Below are 24,048 nucleotides of genomic sequence, written 5' to 3'. Positions count from 1 at the left end.
TGTATTCAGTGGATCTGTCCCAAATTTCATGGTAATCCACCTCAATAATTTTTGGGATATCTCACTCCACTTCATGGTATTACAAGATGAAATGAAATGGGGCCGCCAGTGTTATTAGGATTCATCCCATGTGACCCTTGACCCATGTGTGTCATGGCAATCCAGCCAGTAGTTGTTGACAGCTTGTTGTTGTCACTTCTCTAGAGTCATGTTGCTACTGTGGCTACATGCTTTGTTGTTTATTTGCTCCAGCTGTCACAGTTTCTAGCAGCAACTCAAACACACAGTGGCAGACAGATGTAGTGACGTACTTGTAATGTTCTTTTTAGCGAAGAATCAAAGAATGAGAACTGGCTGAAAGGCGAAGTTCAGGCAGGCAAACAAAAACCAAAAACCCAGACGATCCAAACTCCAAACACAACCAGGAACAAAAACAAAAAAACGGACAAACAAAAGGAGTGAGGGGCAACACAGACTTAATACTGCAGTGAGGGGAAGACAACGAGACACAGGCGAAACTAATCAGGGCGGGGCCGACAATCACGACAGGTGGGAAAACACACCACAAACACACATCAGGTTTCAAAATGAAACAGGAAGTACTACAAAAAATCCAAGAGGGGCAGAACATGATACCGGCTTTGCTTGCACATTGCAGCCAATGTGATTTAGTTAAACACAAATACATACAGCAGGTTCACACACATCATCAGGGAAGGTCATGGTCAGTATTGTTCACTGTGAGATGTGTGAAAGGAACCAGCAATATTTTCTTGTTTTCTGGGCAATATGTGCTGATTTATTTTTTACATTTGACGATGAAGCTTGTTGAAACCATGAGACAGTTATTGTGGGAGTTTTTTGTTCTTGAAGAGAATTGTTTAAAAACTTTTTCCTGATCTCTATAATCTCAGACTGTACCTTCCTAATCACATGATAATCATCTATAATCAGCAGACACAAGGCGGGCTCTGTAATCTCCGGTAGTGATTGCATAACATCTGCAGGATAATAAATTGTTACCACATCTAACATTATTATCCAATAATCAGCAGAAGACAGTTTTTATATTAAGGTTATATCATTATTTCATGATCAAACAATAAACTAAGTGACTTCACATCCGACCAAAAGGAAAAAAAATAAACAAAAAGAGAGGAGAGAACAAAAGAACCTGACTCTGTTTGTTCCCACCCAGATTTGTTTGATCATTAATCTTCAGATCCTTCTCAAAAACAGTGTCAGACATACAGACGGTCAACAAATTGAAGGAAAAATCTGAAAAATGATGTGAACCGCCTCCACAGTCACCAGATCTGAACCCTGTTGAACAGTTATTGGGAGATTTTGAACCAACGGGAACAGTGCTCTCCACCGCCATCAAAACACTAAATAAGGGAATATCTTTTTCAATTATCCTGATAGCTCCTTGGCATTTTCCATCCAAGCCTTCTGTAGGACTAAACCAATTAAAAATAATAAATCTGAGTTAAATTTGATAGTACAGGAGCAACTAAGGACCAGTGAAGTAAATCAAACCATCGACATCAACCAGAAAAATTAATAGATAATAACACAGAAAATACAAAACAGAGAAACCAAAGCATTTCAAAAAACCAAAACCAAAAAGTTTGGGTGCTACATGACACTGGAATCCCTTTATAGAAAGGGCGATTCGAGAAAAAGAAAAATTACATTATACAATACAATGATGGATATACAGGTGTGATGTATCTTATCCATCTTAACCATATTTTCATCATTTTTTCCTGTCGCAATCTAACATAAAAAGTAATTCTTTCCATCCTTTCACAAATGATCGTCAAGTCAATCTTCCACGGTCAGCGTTTCTAGTTTGAATAAGATTTCCTTTAATTTGTCACCTGTGTGTCTGAAAGAGCTGAAGATCTGAATCTTGTCAAGGAGTATTCAAAAGCTCAGAATCAAAGGCTTTTGTGCCAAATTCTGCTTACAAATATCTGTATCTAAATTTTAAACTTTCAAAACCTGTTTCTGAAACCATAGTTCACTTTCAGAATGTGACCACCAACCTTTCAAATCCTCATTTTAGTCTCAACAATGATCCTCATAGTTCAGGCCTCCCCTGGAGTTTGTTTGGATTCACCTTCACGAGGTTTATGGTGTTTACTGCAGCTTTTTTCACATTCACAGCCTAACTTCATGTCTATTTAAGGGCAACACATTTGGGACCATGACGCATTATACAGTAAATAAGTTGAATCTAATCTGCAAATCTGACTTTAACAGTGAAGGAGAGGACAAACATGCCTAAATATTTACTGTCTGTTAATTCTGTCTGCCTGCTTTTCTGCTTAGTAAGAGAGCAAAAATAGAATTAAAGATGCCTGATGTTTTTTTTTTTGGAGCCAGAATCTGTAAAAGTGCTTGAGTTAATAATTCACCAACACTCTTTACAGATGCTTCAAAGTGGATTAGTACTCCCAGAGTTTTTCCATGCAGACCTAAAATGGGTTAGTTTTTGAAAAGATCCTGAGCATGCTGAGTTAAAGCTGCCATTTATCACGGGCTGTTGATTAATTCATCCTGTGAGAGGATGATTGCAATGACATTTTAATGTTATTTTTAGCAAAATTTCTCCTGAGGTAGAATCATGCATACATAAAAGGAATGACTACATGCATGCTCATGTCTGCACAGACACAGATCCTCGTTTCAGTCTGATGCACTGCAGTATGTCAGCTCGGATTCTGCAGTTAAAATGCAAGCGTCTACAAGAAAGTGATAAATCCACTGGGGCTGGTGTGCATCTGTGAATTCTTATCTGTCGTCTGAAATGAATGAGAATGTAGGGGTTTGGAAGACTGTGAGAGGGAGCCAGCAGCAAGAACTTGCACCATAAAGTTCACATTTTGGACTGGGGCTAACAATAGCCAATATTTTTTAGATGGTATTTGATGCCGAACACTTCACCATGATGATGAATATTACAAACATGAGTTGGATTGGTTTTTAATCCTTTATTTTATTCTGATAAGTATTCCAAATCCTTTGAGATGGCATCAAGAGAAGGTGACATAGATTCTACAGGATTAAAAAAATCTTGTTGGTGGTGTAGCAGCCTATTAAGATGGGATGATTTGGTTTTAGCTGCCAAACTGACACCCCTTAAAATTCTGCTCATCTTTGTCTTAAAAGCACTGGATGACAAAACTGACGAAAAAGAGAAATCAAACATATGTAAAGTTGGACATCATATGGTTCAACATGCCTGGAGCTTTATATCGAGATGCTACTGTCAGTCATAATGATATCCTTCAAATTTTGATTCACCAGTTCCTGTGTGTGCAGAAGTATTTCCCACCATTGACCCCACAGAACACTATAGGACCTTACATACATTAATTTTGGTAAATAGAAACCTATCTACAGCATCAAATGTAGGACTTATGTTTTACAAGACTTTTGTTTGTGTACTTTTCTTTGCCTGCAGCAGTAACACTGGCCGGAGTCTGTTCAGGCTCAGACTCTCAGGCCTGAGCGGAGCTTCATTCAGCGCTAACCTGCTTATTGCTGGATGTTCCCTCCTGCCTTTCCAACCCCAAGCAGCCAGCAGCAGCAGCAGCAGCAGCAGCAGCAGCCGAACACTAATTAAAACCTGACAGGAGGATCTGGCTCTCTAATGTGATCCCGCATGTGATGAAGCACGTACACAGTGACACATGCACGCGCAAAGCCACTTATCTGCACCACACAAACATGTGCATACACTCAGTACGTACAGAACACACATGCATGTCTGGATCGCTTGTTTATTGTCTGGAGGGGTTTGGATAATAAACACAGCAGGGCTGAGCTGCTTCATCTCACTGCTGTGTCTGTTTTTGTTACTGTGTTGTATTCATGTTCACGCTGGTGGAAACATCTGTGCAGGTTTGTGACAACCTCGAGATATGTTTTGACACTTGTGAGTAAGTGGTGACAGTGCCTTCATTAAGAATTTATTTAACTATAATATAAAACTATGTTGGTTTTCAAAATAAAAGTCTGTACCTATAGCTGAAATCTGTTTTGCTCAATGCACTCTCACTTTGTTTAATGGAGTTCTTATGAATTACATCCAGAGGTTTTTGTGGACAGTGCCATTCCTCCTGATATTAGCAATAACTACAATTACTCTATTGCAAAAATTGGATGTATAATGACTTTTTAATGCAAAAGATCTACCTCCCCTTCATCAAATCTGCCAGTGAAGATAAAGAATGAAGGAAGCAGCAGAATCTGAAAAACAGCCTAAAGAAATCTGCACCACACCCAAAACAATATGATTCTAATTTCATAACAAAGCAATTTAGATAACATTTTTCAGTGCATTGTGCATTTATACTTGAAATGCACAATGATGAAATATACTGTCATTGTTTTACTGCTATTTTTTCTAAGTTAAACTTCCACAAAACATGTAGAAATGAGTGCGATGCAGTTTTTATGCATTCATATAACAGAATGGTTACTGATTCTGATGATTGTGTCAGAATATAACTCTTAAAAAAATAAAAAAAACATTAAATAGGTGCTCAAAAGTGCAGGAACCTGCAGGTAATTGAGAGCTTTCACAGAGAAATCATATTTTTGGTGACCATATGAGAAAGATATGAATGTGAAGGTAAATGCTGTGGAGTTTTACTGTGAGCTTTCTTGTGTCCACTCCTACATTTCATAGTCCTGTAGGAGTTCCCTTCCAAGGCCAGTATAACCAGTATAACACATTACATCTATTATCTACCAGACTGTTTGGAAAACAGAAAAAAGATGAGCAGTCAAGTGACACCAACAACATCAGTCAGTGGACACATAGTGAGTGGGCCCACAGTGGCAGCTGTATTATTGTAGTAGCGTAGGATCAAATGCACTTTATAGTCAATTGCATGACTTTATTGCTTGTTGAAATAGGTTAAAGTACAATTTGAACATGGGAGCATAAGCGGGTGCCTGCATGCATGCGTGTCTATGTATCTGTGGCTGTAATACATTAGTCAATCCTCATTTATTTGAGCGAATTATTGCATTAGTATTAATTTTTTGATTCAATTAAATTATTAAGCATCAAAATACAAGACACAAGCTCATTTACAGAGTGACGCCAGCTATGACTGTAAGAGGGGATCATGGTTTGGGAGCAGAGATTCTTTTGTCAGCATCTTCTTATTGGCAAACACATGAAAATATTGAGGTAAAGAAGAGCAGAGGTGATTTTTATGTGACAACATGACAACAGCAAAGAAAAATATGAAGTGCAAGTTGGGTATATCGTTTCCCTTTGGCCCTTCTTTTTAAACTATAGCCACCATCACATTGGAAATTATAACATTATCCATGCATTTTGTGTAGCAGGAGAGACAAAGTGTAGAAGACTTCCATTTCATATAACCGGCAGTGTTGAGGTCAAACAGAAATCTGCCGAAAAATATGAATCCTTGTTCTAGATAATGAAAAACTATCATTTCCCTCTAATTACGCTGCCATTCCCCATATAACCTAAAGCCTGAGACTCATTTGTCATTTTATTATGTAACCCCATTATGCCACTGGATCTACTCCTCCCCTGTCTGTAATTAATTTGCTGGTTTAGTCATACATTAACTTTGCAAGCAGCTTGTTAATTATAGCAAAGAGCAAAGGGGCTGACCTAATCTGTGCTACCTCTGCGAGGCCCATTTGTTCAATGGCAGGTTTGATGGAGAGGAAAGGGCGAGCACTTTCTCCATAAAGACAGACTAGTTAAAAAGAGAGTGTTGGATACTCAAAATATTGTGGGTGAAATAATTACTGTAAGACAGCCCGGCAAGGTAACAAACGTTAACACAAGCCTGTTGTTGAGTGAGTGTTAAACACACATGATGAGGAGATGAGGTGCAGCTGTGCGGTCTGGCACCAGATCAACAGACGATGGGCTGATAAGGAGCAGGTGTGAAGGCCATGGAGACAAACTGAGGGCGGCTGATGGCCAGGTGAGAGATGACTCGGCCTGGAAAATTAAAGACCTTCTCTCTTCCCTCCAGAGTGTCACTCCGCATTAAATCAGAACGGCAGCTGCAAGGTGAACTCCACATTAATGCTGCGTTCAGGTGCTCCTCAGATGGTCTCATTTCCACAGTTGGGAAGTCGTTCTTCTGACTTCGGCGTGTTCATTTGCTTTTAAGACGGAATGTGGAAACAACAAGGACAACATTGTTATTGTTATTGCTCAGAGAGTTCAAACGATATGTCGATAGCAGTTTCCAGGATTTGTGTTTCTTATTTTCAGGGTGACTGCTAATAAATTGCCTCTCCAACTAATTCAGGTCACACAGCAACTAATCAACCAGCGCCTTGGTTGTCAGGGTTGCAATAACAAACAGACAGTGGTCTACCTTTCTTCGTCACCACGGTTACTATAATAACAGGTTAGGTTTAGTGAAAAGATATTGATTTGGGTTAAAATAAGTACTTCCTCAACATTATACAATCTCTATTGTCATGGTTACAACAATAACAATGTGGTTAACTTTGTCAAATGACCATGGATGATAGAAGCAATATAAACTGCTACTTTCACATGGGAATCAAACACTACTCGAACAACCTCCTCTTGACGTGGACGTTGTCGCTTCTACACCACATCACCACACTTTTCCTTTTTCTCCTTTCATAATTGCTACGTCCACTAGATGGCGCCTAGCAACAAAATGTAACTATGGGTCATAATAACCTGCTGCACAAATGACCTATGGGCTCGTTTTTTACTGTAGGACAGTTTCAAACTATCAGTTACAACCTAATCCTATATCACAAGTTAAATGTAAGCAGAATTTTTTTTACATTTGCACCAGTTATCAAAAATTTCTCACCATCAACCAAACATTCACTATTGTCTACCATGTTTCTGTGTATAAGATGTCACAATTCGGCAAGTGGTGTACCAAGTTTTTTTTGGTGACTTTCCATGGTTTTTTGGATGCAAGGGAACGTTTCCAGTTGGGAACCTATTTTGTTCTGACACCATAAGAATGCATCGTAAATCAGAACTGCAGCTGTGAGGTGCACTCCATGTCAAAGGCTAAAGAGGGAATAAAAAGGTGAGCATGAATCATCCATCACTATGGATGCTTGATGTTGAGTTGTGTGTTTCCTTGCAAATGGCACAAAAAAGCCCCAAAACAAACAAAAAAACAAAAGAATGTCCTATAAAATAAATGGTACACAAGTTTATGTGATCAACCAAGATATTTGTGTCTCCTTCATTCTCCAGAAGGAGTGTGTCCTCCTAGTGGTACTTATTTAGATTGTGTTATGTAGGTCAGCACCACTTCCCCTCCTCACCATCTGGTTTGGGTTAATATGGCGAGTCCTCTACATGTCCAGAGCAGACCACAGAGTCCTTATGTCAGTTGTTTTTTAATGTCATGTCTAACACCATGTTAAACCCTTAACAAAGAAACATATCTCACGGTTTTTTCTGGATGTACAACTTCATATGTTTGAGGACAGTCCCGGCAGGTTTATGAACTATACATAAACCTGCCTATGGTTTTCTTTGTTTATCTTTCGTGCAAACAATGCAAACATTTGTTAGATAATATTAGCTGAAAAGTGATCACAGGAGACATGTGCAGCAGTGCTAAGCCTGGGTGGCCTGTGCCCTCCACAGACACAGCTGCAGGACACTGACTTGGCATTAGTGGAGCCATTTATTGCATAACAAACATTTACTTGACCACTAATATCTGAACATTTGATCGGTAGGTGTGGCTGTCAATGCAGCACAACTGGGAGCGCCTACAGTGATGTCACTGTAGTTCCCCTGTGAAGGCCATACATGCACTTTGCATTTGGTTTCTTTCTATTGAAGATCCGACATCCTCCCATATTTTTCCATGGTCTACAGTATGAACTGGTCCTGACAGCTCCTTTCTTTTGCAGGTTGAGGAAATGAAAACACTAAGGTTAAATTACATTATATAATTTGAGATGCAATATAGAGCGACCTGATAATTGGGCTCACAAATGTGTTACGTAACAGAATTACACCAAAAAAAAAAAAAACAACCATTAATGAGGGCCTATGTTTGTTTTATCACTTTGCACACATTGTAGCATATGGTGAGTTAAAGGAGCAGTCACAGGTGCAGAGACTGCGTTTTCCTCAGATTGGGGAAGTGCTGGAGTAGACTGCTGCTCCACTGCATTTGCACACTGGATGTGCCTGGGAGACCATTCAGTGGAAATGGTTGTGCACAGGGTTCATTGTGCTTGCGGCTCTTGGTGCATTGCGGAAAATGGGGCTTTTTGAATATGTAAGAAAGAGAGATTGGATGATTTCCTTGTTGCTGGGTCCTCTGGCTGCTGGCACCCCTCCTCTGCTGTTGTGCTTGGCTTGTTGTTGTCTGCCTTCTCACCTGCTACTTTAAGCTGCAGCGATATAGCTTGCTGACTGGACATTGGACAACACGGCTGTGGAAATTGTTGTCTACTCTCAAAATGTAATGCACAGCTCTGTTTTGTTTTTTTATTTCTACTGTAATTATCAGTCTTTAAAGACTAATAAAATCTATCTATTAATCATCTATGTTTATTTGCAATATGGGGTGTTTTATATCCCATCCATGACACTTCCTTGGCTTGCAAACCTGGATAAAACCTGCAAAACATCCACTTTGTTGCTAGGCCACCTCTAGCTGCCATAATAATTTTGATGGGAGGAAAGGGGGAAGTCAGGTGACACATGAGACCGCTGTTCATTTACTGTGTGAAACAGATAGTCAGTGTTGTCGTTTTTTTCATCCATGACTGTTCCACAACCTTATGTGGTTATTACTGTAACCATGACGACAGTGATCGTTTTTTAACCTATAGCGAATACTTATTCTAACCCAAACCGTGATCTTTCCTTAAATTTAACCAAGTTGTTTTTGTGAATAGACCCAACCAAAACGTGACCGTTCCCCAGGCTAAACCATCTGTAGCGTAACCATGACGATGAAAGTCTTCAGTCTTATGTGGAAAGGGCTGGCAGCCTTTGAAGTATTGAGTCAACCTTTAATAGAAACCCTGTGGGTGTAGCTTGGTCAGCGATGGATATTGCTGTCAGCCGCAGAAATCACTGGGGAAATGATAGAATGTTTTATAATATTCTCACACATGAAAACAGATTTTTTTCTTCTCTCAGAAGTGTATAAAAAGCCCTGAAGCGATGAGAACTGACTTGTTGTGTGTGACTCGTTGAGTACTGCCGTTTTTAATGAGGAACTAAGTGGGCAATCAGCTTCCTGTGTGCTCACCTACACCCTCTGCCTTTAATGACTCTTGAGTAAACAAACAGCACTGTATAGTTTTATGGTCTTAGTCCATCAGCACAGACTCTTTTGGACTCTGGACGTCATGGACGGTGACAACAGTTTTCGCTTTTCTCCCAGTTACTCGCAGAGTATTTGGACTAGACCAATCAAACTTTTATATCTTAAACTTCAACTTGAAAGATGATTACATATAACATATTATTCACAATATTTCTTTGAATGGAAGAATTCAGATGTTGCAACTGACCCCAACTTTGAGGACAGATAAAAACTGGGATCAGGGATGGTTGCAAAAAATTACTTTCATATTTCCAAAACAATTTTTTTTCATTTAGATGCAGCTGCAGATATGTATGTCTTCTCTCTTCCTGGTGTGAGGAGGGTCTACCTGAGCATGTGCAGTATGAGTGTTGTCACTGTGGCATATTATGGATTTAGACTTCTTGCAACTGTCCCTTGTTGCAACCAAGTCTCCCCTACAAATCTGCTTTCCCCTAAGTCTGGATGACAACGTGTCTGCAAAATCTACTGTGCAGACATCTCACAAAGATATGGCCACATTAAAGTTTCCTGTCTCAAGTCCAATCACTGTTTATATTCTGAGAGACAGCTCTGAAAATGTTTGCTGGTCTGTAGTGGGTTGCTGCAGAACAGAAGAAATGAATCATTCTATGAACACTTAATCATCAAAATGTAGTGAAAGTTTTCTTTCTCTTCTGGTACATTTGGATCAAAATCAGGTCACATATCAGGTGAATTAAATAAAAACAGACTGTTAGACTGTAACCAGAATCCTAATCTCTTAGGAAAGGTATTTATTAGGGTTTTTAGCTGCTTCAATCTCTTTGTTATTTTAACACATGGTTTCAAGTTACTTGCTAGCATGAAAAATGACTTCCTGTTTTGAGAAACATCTTGAGTATGCTCACTAAATGTGACAGTGTAGTGTACACGTAAAAGCATTGAGTTAAACTCAAGAAAACGTTTGTCAGAAATGTCACTAACCTCCTTCGGGGACCAAAAGCATCTGACCCTCTCCATCTATTTCTAGGAACTGTGCTGGTAATGGATGCGTCCATGCGAGCCTCTGACAGTGTTTGTGTTGGCAGCCAGTTCCTCAGCTGCATCTGTTTCCATTCTGTTTTTCACTCATCACTGACGTTTGTTTTTCAGTGGCGCACTCTTCACATCCACCTTTGTTCTTTAAAACAATTCACTTACTCTGAGGAGGAAGCAAACGAGGGAACAGATTTATTCACTAATCTGGTTTCTTAGGGATTTTCCTTGAGAGTTGGTCCAGTTGGTTACAAACATAACTCAATTTCTCATTGAAAGTTTGAGCAAGGTTGACCCTTCAGCTTTCAGTCTTCAACATATTTAGATGAATGCCCAACATTAACTGTAACAGGATCCTGTTGTTTTCAATCCACCAGCAACATTTACTGGTTTGTTGGGCTGCCTCCATAGATGGGTTGGGGTATTGGGGGTGATAGCATGACTGGTCCGGGAGACAACATGTGTCCAGCAGGGTGTTAAGTTTGTAACGTCAAAGACCCTTGTAACGAGTGGGAAATAAAAACTGGGAAAAAATGTGCATATTAAGAGGAAGAGTCTGCAGCAATGCTATCAGCTCTGAATTGCGGCATAGCATTGCTTGGAGCTAAATGCGAACATCAGCATACTAACATGCTCATAATGATGAAGCTAACAAGCTTAGGCAGGTGAGGCTGACGGCAGTGAACCAAATTAACAAACCAAATTAAAATTGAATTAATAAAATATCTTTCATTATTAAAATAACAAACCTGGAGGATTTTGTGGCACCTGCATTGGTATACAAAAGAATCAGTAGATGAGGTGCTTCTTCTGTCCACACATAATATAAATAGATATCCAATGAAGAAAAACAAAGTGACAATTGAAAGTCAGATGTTTCTTCTTTTATAACAGAGAAAAGACTCTGGGAAGAGTCCTTACCAGCTCTCCATTCAAAGAATCATGGATTCCATTGCTGTATTTAAGAATAACTTAGCCACAGTTGCTTGTAAATAGTAGATATTTACACATAAAAATAAATACATCTTCAGGAATTGTATGCATATATATATTTTTATGTGGTTAACTCGAAAAACATACATGCAAGGCTACATGGAATAATACATACTCAGCACTGTTAAAGCCCTTATTGATTTGCCTGTGATTCTGTTGTGTATGACACTTCAGGTTCAGACACCAGACTGGCCAATCTGTGTCATAGCAAACCATGGTCAATGCTGTTAAAAACTGATATAACTCTCTCGTTAGATTTTTGAGATTTGCTGTTCATTCCAATGACAAGTTTTCCGAGTAAAAATCAATTGATGAGCTGAGAAATATGCCACTCCTGACCTCCTGACCTGTCGTATTTTAAGTGGTGAATTATTTGCAATCATGGGAACAATAAGGACTTGTAAAATGCTGAATATCTAGTTAAGAGTTTTGTTTGGATTAAGACACATATATACTGTTGTTTAGTGTAAAAAGGCATTAAAGAGTAAATATAATCACCATATGGTTGCTACATAAAACTAAATGTATATATTTAGAACACTTTAACATTGCACACCAACACCAACCCCACCGTCATATCAATCTGTGTCTTTGTGTACGATAGGTGAATACCAGTGTTTGGATATAGTATGTGGTGGATAATAACTTGTGGTTAAAAATGTGAAGTCTTGAAATGAAATGTATATAAAACATTGGATTTATCAAGAGGGATTATATTTTTTACGACCGATTGAAATGGTGCTATTTTGGTAAACATGCATAATCACTCTAAACTTTGATTTTAAAGCTTAAAAATGATGTGCTCCAGCTTAAGTAGATTGTCATTGTTTAGTGCTCAAAACCAACATGCAAGTTCTGTTTCCCTGTGTTTTTTTTTTTTTTTTTTTTTTTTACCAGTAAGTTAACACTAAAACCAGGACTGGAACTTTTATTAATAACTTTGGTATTATCACATGGGAAAAGAACCTCTCTTTGTATAAAACTACTGCTCTGTTCACATCTTTTTCTGAAATTCCCTCCTACTTGATTTTCCCATCTTAGCAACTTGCAGTTAAGTGGTAGCCAAGGAGCTCGACCACTGAGCCAACTAGTCAGCACTGTTCTCAAGGATGGCTCTCACAGGACGCCTCACAACCAAAACATTTTTGGGTGAAAATCCAAACTTGCTGTCTATGTGAGTGTAAGAGAGTTAAGTGATCATGAATAGTTATGCATTGATAGTAGAAGTGCATCTGCTATGTCACAAGTTCTTTTATTAAAATGAAAAAATATTTGGTTCTTGCTGGAAATTATTCAAGGGACCTATTAATTTTAAAAACAACCAACTGTGTCAATACCACACCATTTACAGTTTCCCATTGGTTTTCTCCTGCAGATAATGTTTTGGGTCATATACTTTCCAGGCTTTCCAGGCTTTCCAGGCTCTCAAAATTGCTCTAACATCTTTGAGTCTTCCTGAGAAAACCAGAAAGCACTTAATGGGTCACTCTGACATCTGTCTGCAGCAAGGGAGGGAGTGCCACATCTGGGTTATGTTTTGTTTCAAAGTGATTTAACATTTCTGCATATAAAGGTGAATCTTCATGGGGTCAAGCTATTTGTCTGGCAAAACATTTTCCATTTAGTCATATTTTAATTTATTTTGACCGACCTCTAACAAAGCAAATTGTTACCAGGGGCTATTGCTGCTCTCAGAAACAATCCACCATCTGCATCAGTTTTACATTAAGGCATGGGTGCTTTCAGGTGTAAGTGAGCTACGTGGTAAGGTGTTGATGACATGATGGAAACCAGTAACCCCTCAGGGACGCCGGCCGGATTTCTGGTGTAGGGCAAGGAAACAGCCCTGAATTACAGCATTTATTTATTTATTATTTAATGCATCAAAGTGTTGTGCCACATGTCTCCTTGTAAAAAGCCCAGCTGTAACTGTGATGCTGCTTTTTCTTGGTCTATTTGGGATGCTTTGAATTTTCCTGGATGGTGTTTGTTGATAGCGAAGACAACATGGAGGAGGCCAAGGTAAGACCAGTAATCTTCCCCTTCTGACCTCGTGAAACCACTGCCAATTCAAACCTCCTCTTTGCTGATGTCGTTGCTGTTCCTTGTCAGAAGGTCAAAGGGGACAAACTTACACATAACTATAAATCTGTGTAGGCAGGTCTGGCAAAGCCACAACACCTTGACACACAAGTGTCATCTTGGGGTAATATCATGAGCGTACTTTGCATATAAATCCAAAAGATAAAGAATTGACTTTGTGGCCTAATTGAAAAGACTGAGTTGTATGTTCTCCATAGAAACACATTGGTATCTGTTTTGATATGGATCCCGACTGTGTTGGTTTGAGTGTGTGTGTGTGTGTGTGTGTGTGTGTGTGTGTGTGTTCCTGCACTTCTACCTTTTGTGGGGTTTCCTGTTGTTGATTGTTATCAACTGAAGATCCTCACTTAGAGAGAAGTTCAAGAACGTGTGTGTCTTTGTGTGTGTTTGATGGGGAGGTGGGGCTATTTCAATAGGCAGTCCTTCCCTTTTTAGCGAAATTTGAAACATGATTTTCAAATAATTTTTTTCACCCTTTGATCTTTTTGGATCCGTTATAAAATAAAGGTCTTCGGTTCTCGAGATCTCATACACAATCGTAGTTTATTGGAAATATTTAATTTAAAAAAAATTAGAAGTTGTTTCCTAATATTTTCATGTTAAGTAACTGCTGTTTGAAACCTCCCTGCCTCCCCCGACCCCCGCTCCTTAGACTCCTGCTCTGGCTTAGTTGACCAGGAGCTCCTGGTACTGCTCAGACCGGAGGAAACGCCCGAAGGAGTCCTTCTCCATCAGGGCGTAGATCCTCTTCTGGGCCAGGTCAAAGGTGGAAGGGGAGAGATCCACCAGGTTCCTCAGGGTCACATCCTTGGTGGAGTGGTCAATGTTCACCTGTGGTCGGAGGAAGAAAAGACTTGTTGTTAGAAACAACTAACAGCTAGAGAGGTAGTTGGGAGATGAAGAAGAGGATGATGGTTCAACATCATCATAATGACTTACTATTTGATATTACTTTTTAATGATTCACTGCTTATTTTGTTATGTTTAATCTAATTGAAATATATACATAAACTACATCACATCCTGTGTGCCAGAGGATTATTCCAAGGAAAAGATGTATAAAGGCCCAAATGTTTACAACAGTGACTTCAGTGACTGGTTATAATTAAATAATTGTTTACTTAAGTATTATAAAATGGAAAAACAGTTAACTGGAATTTTACTTAAGTTAAAGAAAACAAGTATTAGCTGTAAAATTCAGTAGAATAAACTGAGAGAGATTGAGAACAACATATAACACAGATTACAAGCGTGGTCAGTGCCTTAAAGGAGCTATTTTTAAGTTTTGCTATTGCTACATAGCCAAGGCTAGCACTAACAGCTGTTGACCTACCAGTCAAGAGGAAACATTGTAAGTTCAGTAGCAAACTTCATTCCCAACAGCTGTCTCCAGAGGTGGAAAACAACCGTCTTGTTTGACTTCTTTTCATGTACTGAAGTTAGCATGCTAACCAGCTAGCCCTGGTGTGGTGTGGCGTCCAATCTGCCCTGAAAAGGTAGCCCTGTTTACAAGACCTTCTGTCTTGTAAACACGATGATGGCTGAAGCTCTCAGCAAGACAGGTATGTAAACAACTGTTAAAACTAATGTGCCATTGTAGCAATAGCAAAACATACTGATAGCTCCTTTTATACTCAGTCCACCAGGGAAGCCAAATTATGTCCTCTATAAGTGTTTGTACTTATATAATGCATAAATGTATGATGTCAAGCTGTATCTTATTGCTGTAGCTTATCGTGCTCCACTCCAATACCTTGTTTTTCTGGTTTCAGAGTCAAAAACATTTTGGAGATCCAAGATAACCTAATGCAGGTGGTAGCTTCATATTTACCGTACAATCAATCTTCTCATCTTGGCAAGAGAACAAATGACTGCATTTCCTGCAAATGTTGACCTATTCCTTTAATGTGCAAAACTATAATAATAACTACAACTATCAGATAACTGTGATTCAGTAAAAAGAACCCTTTAGAAGTCAAGTCCTTAACCCAAGCTGGTATTACTTTGGTAGATGTGCTAAGCATGTGTGTTAGCAGTGCATGTTCTCATGCTTGCGCTGTTCACTGAAGTGCAGAGTCTCGGTACATTCTCTGTCTGTAACCTCATCTGTTTACACTCAAGCACGTCTGTATTTCACTGAGCAGATAAAGACTCTAACAGTCTCCACCATGTTTGTCTCTAATGATTCATTTTTAAACCTCTTTTATTTTAAATACACTTTTAACTGTTCAGGAGTGACATTTTCTCTGATATTTAGACTATATTACTCTTCGTACCTTGTTGACCAAATCCCTGCTTTCATGCATTGCCAGCATACTGAGGAATATGGATTCAGTATGTGGGACTCTACATATTTAGAAACAGATTTGACCTTAACTGATTAAAAATATAATGAAAATCTACCTAGCTGCACACATTAAACTGCTTTGTAACTGTGGTTAAATGCAGCAGTGCAGAATTTATATTTAAAAAATGAGTCGTCTGAATCTCTTTAAAGTTTAAACTTGAATTGAACTAATAGGTGAACCAGTTTCAGTGACTTTGTTATTAAAATGAGAACTTAATATATAATTGAAACATTGATATGCATCATATAAACCACACTACATGTGATTAACTTGATGAACTACTGTCTTTCTATTCCATGTGGACGGATGATGATAAAAAAGGGGGAAGTCACACGCATCCCTGACCTCTCTGGGTCCCTCAGACTGGATGAAGTCTTCATAGATCTTCTTGGCCTTGGCAGCCATCTTCACAGGGTTCTTGGTCTTCTTGAAGTCCTCGCAGGCCATCCAGAACTCGATGTTCTCATCACTGAACTCAGACTGCAGGAAGCTGCGGAAGGCAGACAGGCCATCTGATGGAGAGAGGAGGGAGGATGTCAGATAAAGAGATGAACAGATAGAAAGATGAATAGATAATAGAAAGTAGAAGGACATGTGATTTTTTTAAGCCCCTTTTCATCGAGGCATTTTATTGACTCTGAATGAGTCACTTTTCTACTAGGGTCACAATGATATTTTTTATTCGACTTCGAACATGGCTAATGAGAAATCCAAAATTACCATCAGACCATCTGTCTCCCTCCCTAAATTAACTGCTTTCATCCACACCAACTGGTATGATTATTAAGCAAAATGCTTTTTATTCAGCACAGGAGCAAAAAAGAATTTAATGTGAGTCATAAGTGAATGTGTTTTTCATTTATTTTCTATGTAATAAAAGATGCACATGAGGATATGATCCTCAGTGAAGATTTCAATAGCAAAATATATTTTAAAATCCATCCCTAACGCAGTTTGTGAGAGAACCGACAACTCTCTTTTTACTTGATCTCATCATCTTCCAAGTCACACCTGTTTTTCTGCTGCCTCTCGCACACTGAAATGTCAAACGTCAAGTGAGTATTGTGGCTGTTTTCATAATAGCCTCAACATGTTTGGACAAAGGCATTATGGAAAATTTATAATACACACCAAGCACCAAGAAGACGCTATTTTAAACAGATCCATGTCTAAAAGCTTTTATTACCTGGTTTGCAGAAATGAATCAGTGGTAAAGCTCAATAAACATTATAAAATGGTGACTATGCTACACAGGTTTTTATTGAGGAAGGTGTGATAAAGGAATATGTATTGTTAACATTTAGTTGCACTAATGTAAAGGGAATGAAAACGTCAAGAGACCACTTTATAGGTCTCATATTGTATAAAGTGAGATTTTCATGTGTTTTTTTATTATAAAGCAGGTCTAAGTTCTATGTTAATACTTTGAAAGTATTCAGTCCACAGAGAAATGCACACGTCCCTATTCAGAAACTGAGCCTTGAAACGAGCCGTCAGGACTTCTGGAACTTTGTGATGTCACAACAAAGCAGTCACTGCTCTCAGCCATGCCCCAAGCCCCACCCACCAGGACCCACCATCCAACCTGGCAGGATTTGCTTTCTCTGAGTGTTTACCTGCTATATTTTTTTTCAGTCACAGTTATCTGACAGAGCAGCTCACCAACCTGTTGTTACTAGAGCTCCAGAGAGAAGCCTGAGAGAGGAGATGTAAAACTATGTTGAGATGGTTTTTGCTACTTAAAACCAGAAATATCTTCATATGGATATCAACAGTTCAAATAAAACACCAAAAAATAGAAAATATGGGACCTGTAAAACATCTCAAGTGATTATAGAAATACTAAACTAAATAACTAAACTAATAACTACATTTCAGTGGACAAAAACAGACATCGACCTTTTGGAAATGTCAAAAGTGTGAAACATAGAAACTAAAGTTTTATATGAAAGCATCCAAAATAAGCATCCAAAATAAGGATTGACAAAACACCCACTCATTGTAATTTAACACAATGCCAGCGAAAGGTCCCATTGTCTGACCAAGCATGTGCTGCAGATGATAAGCACCCTGCTATGGCCTCAGGCTTTTTATCTGCAATCTAAATGGCTAGTTTGGTTCAGAATAGCACTGAGTCGCAATCAAGCTGCTGCTGTTTTTTTAAAAGACCTTCAATACAAGGGCACACAAAAGGAGAAGCACACACGCACAGGCGCTAATGACAAGCTGTTTGTGTATCAGGGCTGTAATAATCCTTCCATGCCAGCAGGACTCAACTAGGTTTTCATGTGGCTTTAAATTAGTTTTACTAATTTTTAATTTAATGCACTGTCTCTAACAGGCTTTACAATTGATGTAATCTTTCAAATGATAAAACACTAAAACATTCCTGTAATTAAAAGCAGCACAATTTCCTTCTCTCTATGTCTGAGCGCAGCCATGCATTATGTGTTTCTTGTTGCATAATATACATTGCATTATGCAACTTTCTACTTTAAAGTGGAAGAGGAGGGGCGTCGTTCTGCATCAGAGAGGTAATTACTCATTGAGAATCCTATGGGAATTAACAAGGAAGAAGCCATAAAGAATAATGTTAATGTAAAATCTCATGTAAATAAATAATGGCGGCGCAGCAGTTTGCAGCAACCATGCAATAAATCAGTGATGGTGGAATCATTTAGACTTCTCCCTGGAGATGTTACCATAATATACATAACATTGATGCAGGCATGCAAACACAGGAGAAACATAGATCTCTCTGCCCTAGAATTCAGTGAAGGAGCCACTTAGAAATGTCTTTTGCCACCCACTGAGGTCTGCAGAGAACATGTCTGTCTGTTCACATGTGTCAGCCGGTCAGTAACATCTGTACTCGGGTGTTTTCATGCACAGGGCCAAGTGACTTAAGTGACTTATTAGCAGGAAAGTTCGCCGTAGTGCTAAATACCATTAACCATTAGCTTTAATCATCAGTCTTGCTGACTGTCAGGCTTCCTGTGCACTTTGTCTAGTAAACATTGGAGCCAGTGGTTAGTTTCTGGTTTACACCATGTTAATGTTGTGTAACCTTATCTCCTGCAAATATAAAAAAAATATGACATTCTTCAGTAAAAGAGACATATTCGTTTGTTGTGAGTTTTTTTTTTTTTTTTGTTTGTTTTGACACACATGCTTTTTTAGAAAAGACAGTTGGATATTCTTTGTGTGTGGTCGTAGTTGTATTCATTTTATTTTCTTTTGTCATTCCAATGTAATGTTCCATGTCATTGTTGTTTGACGTGTTTGCACATGTTTTATTATCGGGAAAACAAAAAAACTATTAATCATAAAAAAGACAGTTGCATGACATGAAATGAAAAAGAGACTATAATTTAAAGTTCTCTATAAGTTTAGTGATGTAATAGTAAATATCAAATGTAGTTGTGAATTACAGTTACATATGACTTCATCATCTCTGTCACCTGATAAAACATTTTGGTCACATAGATATTTAAGACGATATAAATAGAAAAAAAATAACCAGCACACGAGCTGCGTTGTTGTTATGGAAACCATACCCTGATAGGTGTCCTGTACCTGTATAAACAGTCTGCTGGACAGACACCAGAGCTCAGGGAAGGCATGTTTTCTCCTCTGGTTAAAGTCAAGTCCAAGTGCCAGCTGTTACATAATGAGGACTACAGCTTTTGATACTATGACATCACGATGCTCTCTGTGTGAACAATAGCCACTCAATATTTTGTGTGGCATTTTGTGTGGTCTATTCTTGGATTTTAACAATTATGTTTTTCTCATTGTTGGGGAAATAAATGAGCCTCTTTCAGCTATTTTCAAAAAGCTGGTGAACATAAATGGCATCGGTATTATGAAAAGAAAACGATATGCAAGTGCAAGATACAGGCTGAGTTTATTTTTATTGTGAGGAGTAGATTTACAAGGTTTTTAGAGAAATGTCACAATGTTTGCAGAAGAATATATATATATATATATATATATATATATATTATATATGATTAATCTGAAGGTCTCCTGACAGGCAGCTGATTAGGTCTGTGACATAATGAGATACAATTAAAATCCAACAGTTACCCTGTACTTAATTAATCATTAAGGGACTCAATTTCCCATTTATTGGTTATGGTTAGGGTAAGAGTCAGGGCAAGACAGGCAGGTAAGCCTCAATTAATATATTAATGTGTGTGTGTGTGTGTGTGTGTGTGTGTGTGTGTGTGTGTGTGTGTGTGTGTGTGTGTGTGTGTGTGTGTGTGTGTGTGTAAATACAAGAGAGAAAGCGTAATGAAGATAAACCTACAGCTGTTGTTCAGGACCCGGTCCAGACTTTCACGCCACTGAGCAGCCTCCTCAGGAGCAGGCCTGTGCAGAAAATACCTCAGTTCAGTTCTGTATCCTGACAATGAACAGGCCCAAGACAAGTTGAATCAAAGGCAACTGGACTTGTGGTGTAGATACTTGAAAACGTACAACCCAAGTCTTGGATAACCATGACCTGGATGACTGAGAATCTTCACAGACAAGATAAACACAGAACGATCAACTGTCACTCTGTGGTAAAATATATTCTCCATTTAGGCTAGTGGGCAACTGTTATCGGCACAATGTGACAACTGTCAGGTGTATCTTGTGTGGAGAAATTTGATAGCAAGACGCATCTGAGAAATGCTTTCATTTTACTGGTCACTGACACATTCTCACCCAAAATGCAAACCAAGATCTTTAAGTTTTAGACCATAAATTAGTCTTTTATTTTATAATCATCAACGTGAAGTAGAGCCGACAGTGGATGTGAAGTGATCCTCTACGTCATTGTTTCTGAAAAGCTTCAAACAGCAAGCTATAAATATTCAAATACACATTTGATGTATGATTCCAGTCTCACAAAGCCAGGCTGCATCCTTTGATCTCAGTTTCTGGAAAACATCCACTGAGAAAAAAATTGCATCTGGGGCTGTATATGTGTCAGATCAAACGTGGGAAGCTTTTAGACGCTGGGCTGAGAAATCCTGAATAATTTAAAGAAGGAGTTGTACAGCAGATAAGAGGAAGTATGAACCTGAGCTGAGTTTGGAAAGCTGCTGCAACGTTTTTCAAGTTTTAAAAGTAGGAGGAAAGACCAACGACAGGCCAGAGAGGGATGTGTTCATCTTTGTAAAGGACAGAGCTCTATCTATCATCTATAAATCTGATCTATCATCTATTGTGCAGTCTTTTGATCTCAAGCAAATTCCTAATGATCTCTGGCCTGACTTTGAAAGGCCAGTTCATACTCCACAGTGAGGAGGAGGATGAGCTAAAATCAAATCAAGGAAACAGATAAGAAAAGGTTAAGGGTAGACTTTAGGTAAAGGTATCCAGTCTAAATTACCACATACAGTCAACAAGAGGAAACACATTTGCCAAAATACTGGGAATAAAATAAAGGCTCAGTGAAAGCCTCACTAACCTCCATCAAAGCTGATTTGTAGGTAAAAATGTTCAAAGTTAATTAAACTTAGTCACATGAGCTGTTATCACTTCAACTACTTGCTTTAAGTTTCCATCAAATGCTAAACTTAATGTTAAAAAGGAAAGCTTTAAATTGGGTATAACAGGAGACAAAATGAAGCAGTTTAGTGTCTCACACGTTCTTCATCTCTAACCCAGTCTTCCCTCAGGCAATGCTTAATAAAATGAAAGTATCTACAACTTTGCACCATCTCAGCTGGGGGTCTGTTGTACGTCATGTTGTACGTGCTCGGGGCTCTGCTCTGCTACTTCACCATCACCTATCTGGTTAACGCTCAGACAAACATCCCCCACACCCACATCTACCTCTCCCTGAGAGAAACACTCACTTCTGCAGCTTCTCCGGCTTCTTCTCAGTCTTCTCCGGGTAGGGGATGATGAGGTCGATGGCATTTTCCGGCTTCTGGAGTAAAACTCCCAATTTCAACTTGATCTCTTTGGCCCTGGGTGACAGAAAGCAGAAGTAGGGGGGAAACAGCTTGTGTGACAAAGTCTGTTGAGATGATATTTATCTTCCTCTCTCCAACACGACTCTATTTATACAAGACACTGAGATTAAATTCATCCATATGTCTGCTGGCTGATGAATCTAATTTAAGAAACGGGGAGAAAAAAAAGAAAATGAAAATATTTTTATGATTTTAACAGCTAGTTTGACTTTTTTTTTCTACAGCTATACAGTTGCATTATGTAAAAATGTTACACTCACTGTTTTGAGAACAAAATCACAATTTTAAAGCAATATTGATCAAATTGTGATTTTTTTGCTATTGTGTTTGGGCCAGTGTAACCAGAAACCTCTCTGACCTCACCTCACTCAGGTTTAAGTGCATAAGCAACACGAGCCTTCCTCATTCTCTTGAGTACCAGTTCAAGCTATTGTAAAAATGAAAACATAAAACATCCAAGTTAACGTAAAAACTGCTAAAACACAGATGGAATATTGCAGTTGAGGTCAAAAAGTCTGTTTAAAAAAAGATTTGCAGGAAACAGAAATTCAAGTAAAAAGTTCATACAAATACCTTGAAGCCTTAAGGCTCACTGACAACTTGGATTTACAATTTATGTTTAAAAAAAAAACAACAAATTTTTGGACAGAGTACGATCAGAATAAATCTTAAGAGGTCTGAAATATATTCAAACTTCCACATCAGAGAGAGAGATGCTATTCAGATGTGACGGGAAAGGTAATGTGATGGTGCAGGTCTCACCTTTCGAGGCAGGTTTGGGGTAAAGCAGCTAATCCTTTACACATTTTCCAGCGCTCTCAGTCGCAGCTCTTCAGACAGAATTCAGTCCTCTTGTTAGTACACTACTAGTCTCAGAGTCCCCTTTTGCTTTCTGACTCTGGCTTTCAGCACATGGGGAGTTTTATAGAGACGCCCTTTGGGCTCTGGGCCAACAGCTAAGCCAATCAGACTGGAATGTGTACAGCACGGGCAGCTGAGGAGCCTAGCTGAGGAAGGGCGGGTTTTCAGATGTGAATGGCTGTTTGCTTTGAGGTTTCAATTAACCAGCAGACCCAGGACCAGCGTGCAGGATGCAAACAGGATGCAAACATGAGTTTTCACTAATTTCAGGTCTAATGTGTGGTGCTATTTGGTGTGTATCACATCTTGTCAGTGTTTGAGTACACAGTTTTTCATATATTTTATTCATACATTTCTCATTAACACATCTGGATAAATCAGTTCCATTCATCTTATGTCTTTTTGCTTTATTCTGCTTATATCATCTTTTTTATGCTTCATCATTTTACCACTTGCTGTTAAATAATGTCTACGGAGGCAACACAATGTCAACACAAATACTGCATCTGCACACACACACACACACACACACACACACACACACACACACACTTTGAAAATCTGTTTAAGCAAAAATCAAAGTAAAAAAACATCATTCTGCATGGATACAAAGTTAATTCAAATTTTTAAAAAATTCACACAGTGTTGATATGACATACCAGTTTTGGTGTCAGTACTGAAACAGAACTCTTTCTGACACGGTGCCTTATTTTGAGGAATATAAACCAGATTTTCTACCAAAATCAGGGCATTTTTCTTTTAACAAAAAGACAGAAACATTTTAAATGTTAACTGCTATATAAACATGAACAGCTGTGAAGCAGCTGCTTAAATCAGGAACTCTCTCATTAAAGACACAAAATTACAAATCTGACCAGGTTTTTGATCCCTGCTTTTGGTATTTGACAGTTTTTCATAATCGGTGTTTGGTTTCAGTCAGTATCAAAGTGTTGAGGCTCAATACCCGGTTCTTTGTACGCTATCTCCTCACGCTACTAAAAGTTTGTGACTAATCACCTTTATGAACAAAAGACATCAGTCTGTGAGTGTTTTACTAATCTTGTGCTTTACAATTTCTCATCCATCCAATCACATATACACTCACACACAGTGGCAGCGGTTCAGTTCAAAGAGACTTTGGCATGAGGGCAGGATGTGCTAAGGACTGATGAGTGGAGGCAAATTCATGCTTAGCTCAGGTTTAATCCACACAGTGTCTGTCCATAATCACATGCTCTAAAATCAACCTTGTGTTGGTCAACAACATGAGGCTACAACCGCCTCCTAGAGAGCACAGTTATTATTCGCTATTATTCTGCTTGAGGAAAATGTAAACAGGGGTTGTTGTGAGCGTTTATATGAACACGTGACCACTGCTGTTGTTGTTCTGCTGGGGAC

General features: G+C 38.7%; 1 protein-coding gene across 1 annotated transcript; it reads right to left on the bottom strand.

The window, feature by feature from the left end:
* Positions 1 to 11,242: 11,242 nt before the first annotated feature.
* On the bottom strand, positions 11,243 to 22,710 carry rgs5a (regulator of G protein signaling 5a). Its single transcript, XM_071486346.1, has 5 exons — positions 22,552 to 22,710; positions 21,670 to 21,783; positions 20,130 to 20,191; positions 16,163 to 16,329; positions 11,243 to 14,300 (listed from the first exon to the last, which is right to left on the bottom strand). The coding sequence occupies exons 1-5, from the start codon at positions 22,593 to 22,595 to the stop codon at positions 14,136 to 14,138; spliced, it is 552 nt and encodes a 183-aa protein (XP_071342447.1). The 5' UTR covers positions 22,596 to 22,710; the 3' UTR covers positions 11,243 to 14,135.
* Between the last annotated feature and the right edge of the window lie 1,338 nt (positions 22,711 to 24,048).

Source organism: Trachinotus anak, unplaced genomic scaffold (assembly GCF_046630095.1).
Source record: "Trachinotus anak isolate AG129_WGS33_773 ecotype Australia unplaced genomic scaffold, CSIRO_AGI_Tana_v1 ptg000010l, whole genome shotgun sequence".
Taxonomy (NCBI): domain Eukaryota; kingdom Metazoa; phylum Chordata; class Actinopteri; order Carangiformes; family Carangidae; genus Trachinotus; species Trachinotus anak.
The sequence above is the reverse complement of the archived record's forward strand: the minus strand, read 5'-3'. Positions and strand labels throughout refer to the sequence as shown.

What these genes read in the sequence shown, in the direction of transcription:
- rgs5a (XM_071486346.1), bottom strand. Translation starts at nt 22,595, where the DNA reads ATGTGTAAAGGATTAGCTGCTTTACCCCAAACCTGCCTCGAAAG. An exon ending in CCGGGTCCTGAACAACAGCT is followed by an intron (nt 16,330 to 20,129) that starts GTAGGTTTATCT and finishes TCTCTCCATCAG; the next exon opens with ATGGCCTGTCTGCCTTCCGC. An exon ending in AGTCTGAGGGACCCAGAGAG is followed by an intron (nt 14,301 to 16,162) that starts GTCAGGGATGCG and finishes CTCCGACCACAG; the next exon opens with GTGAACATTGACCACTCCAC.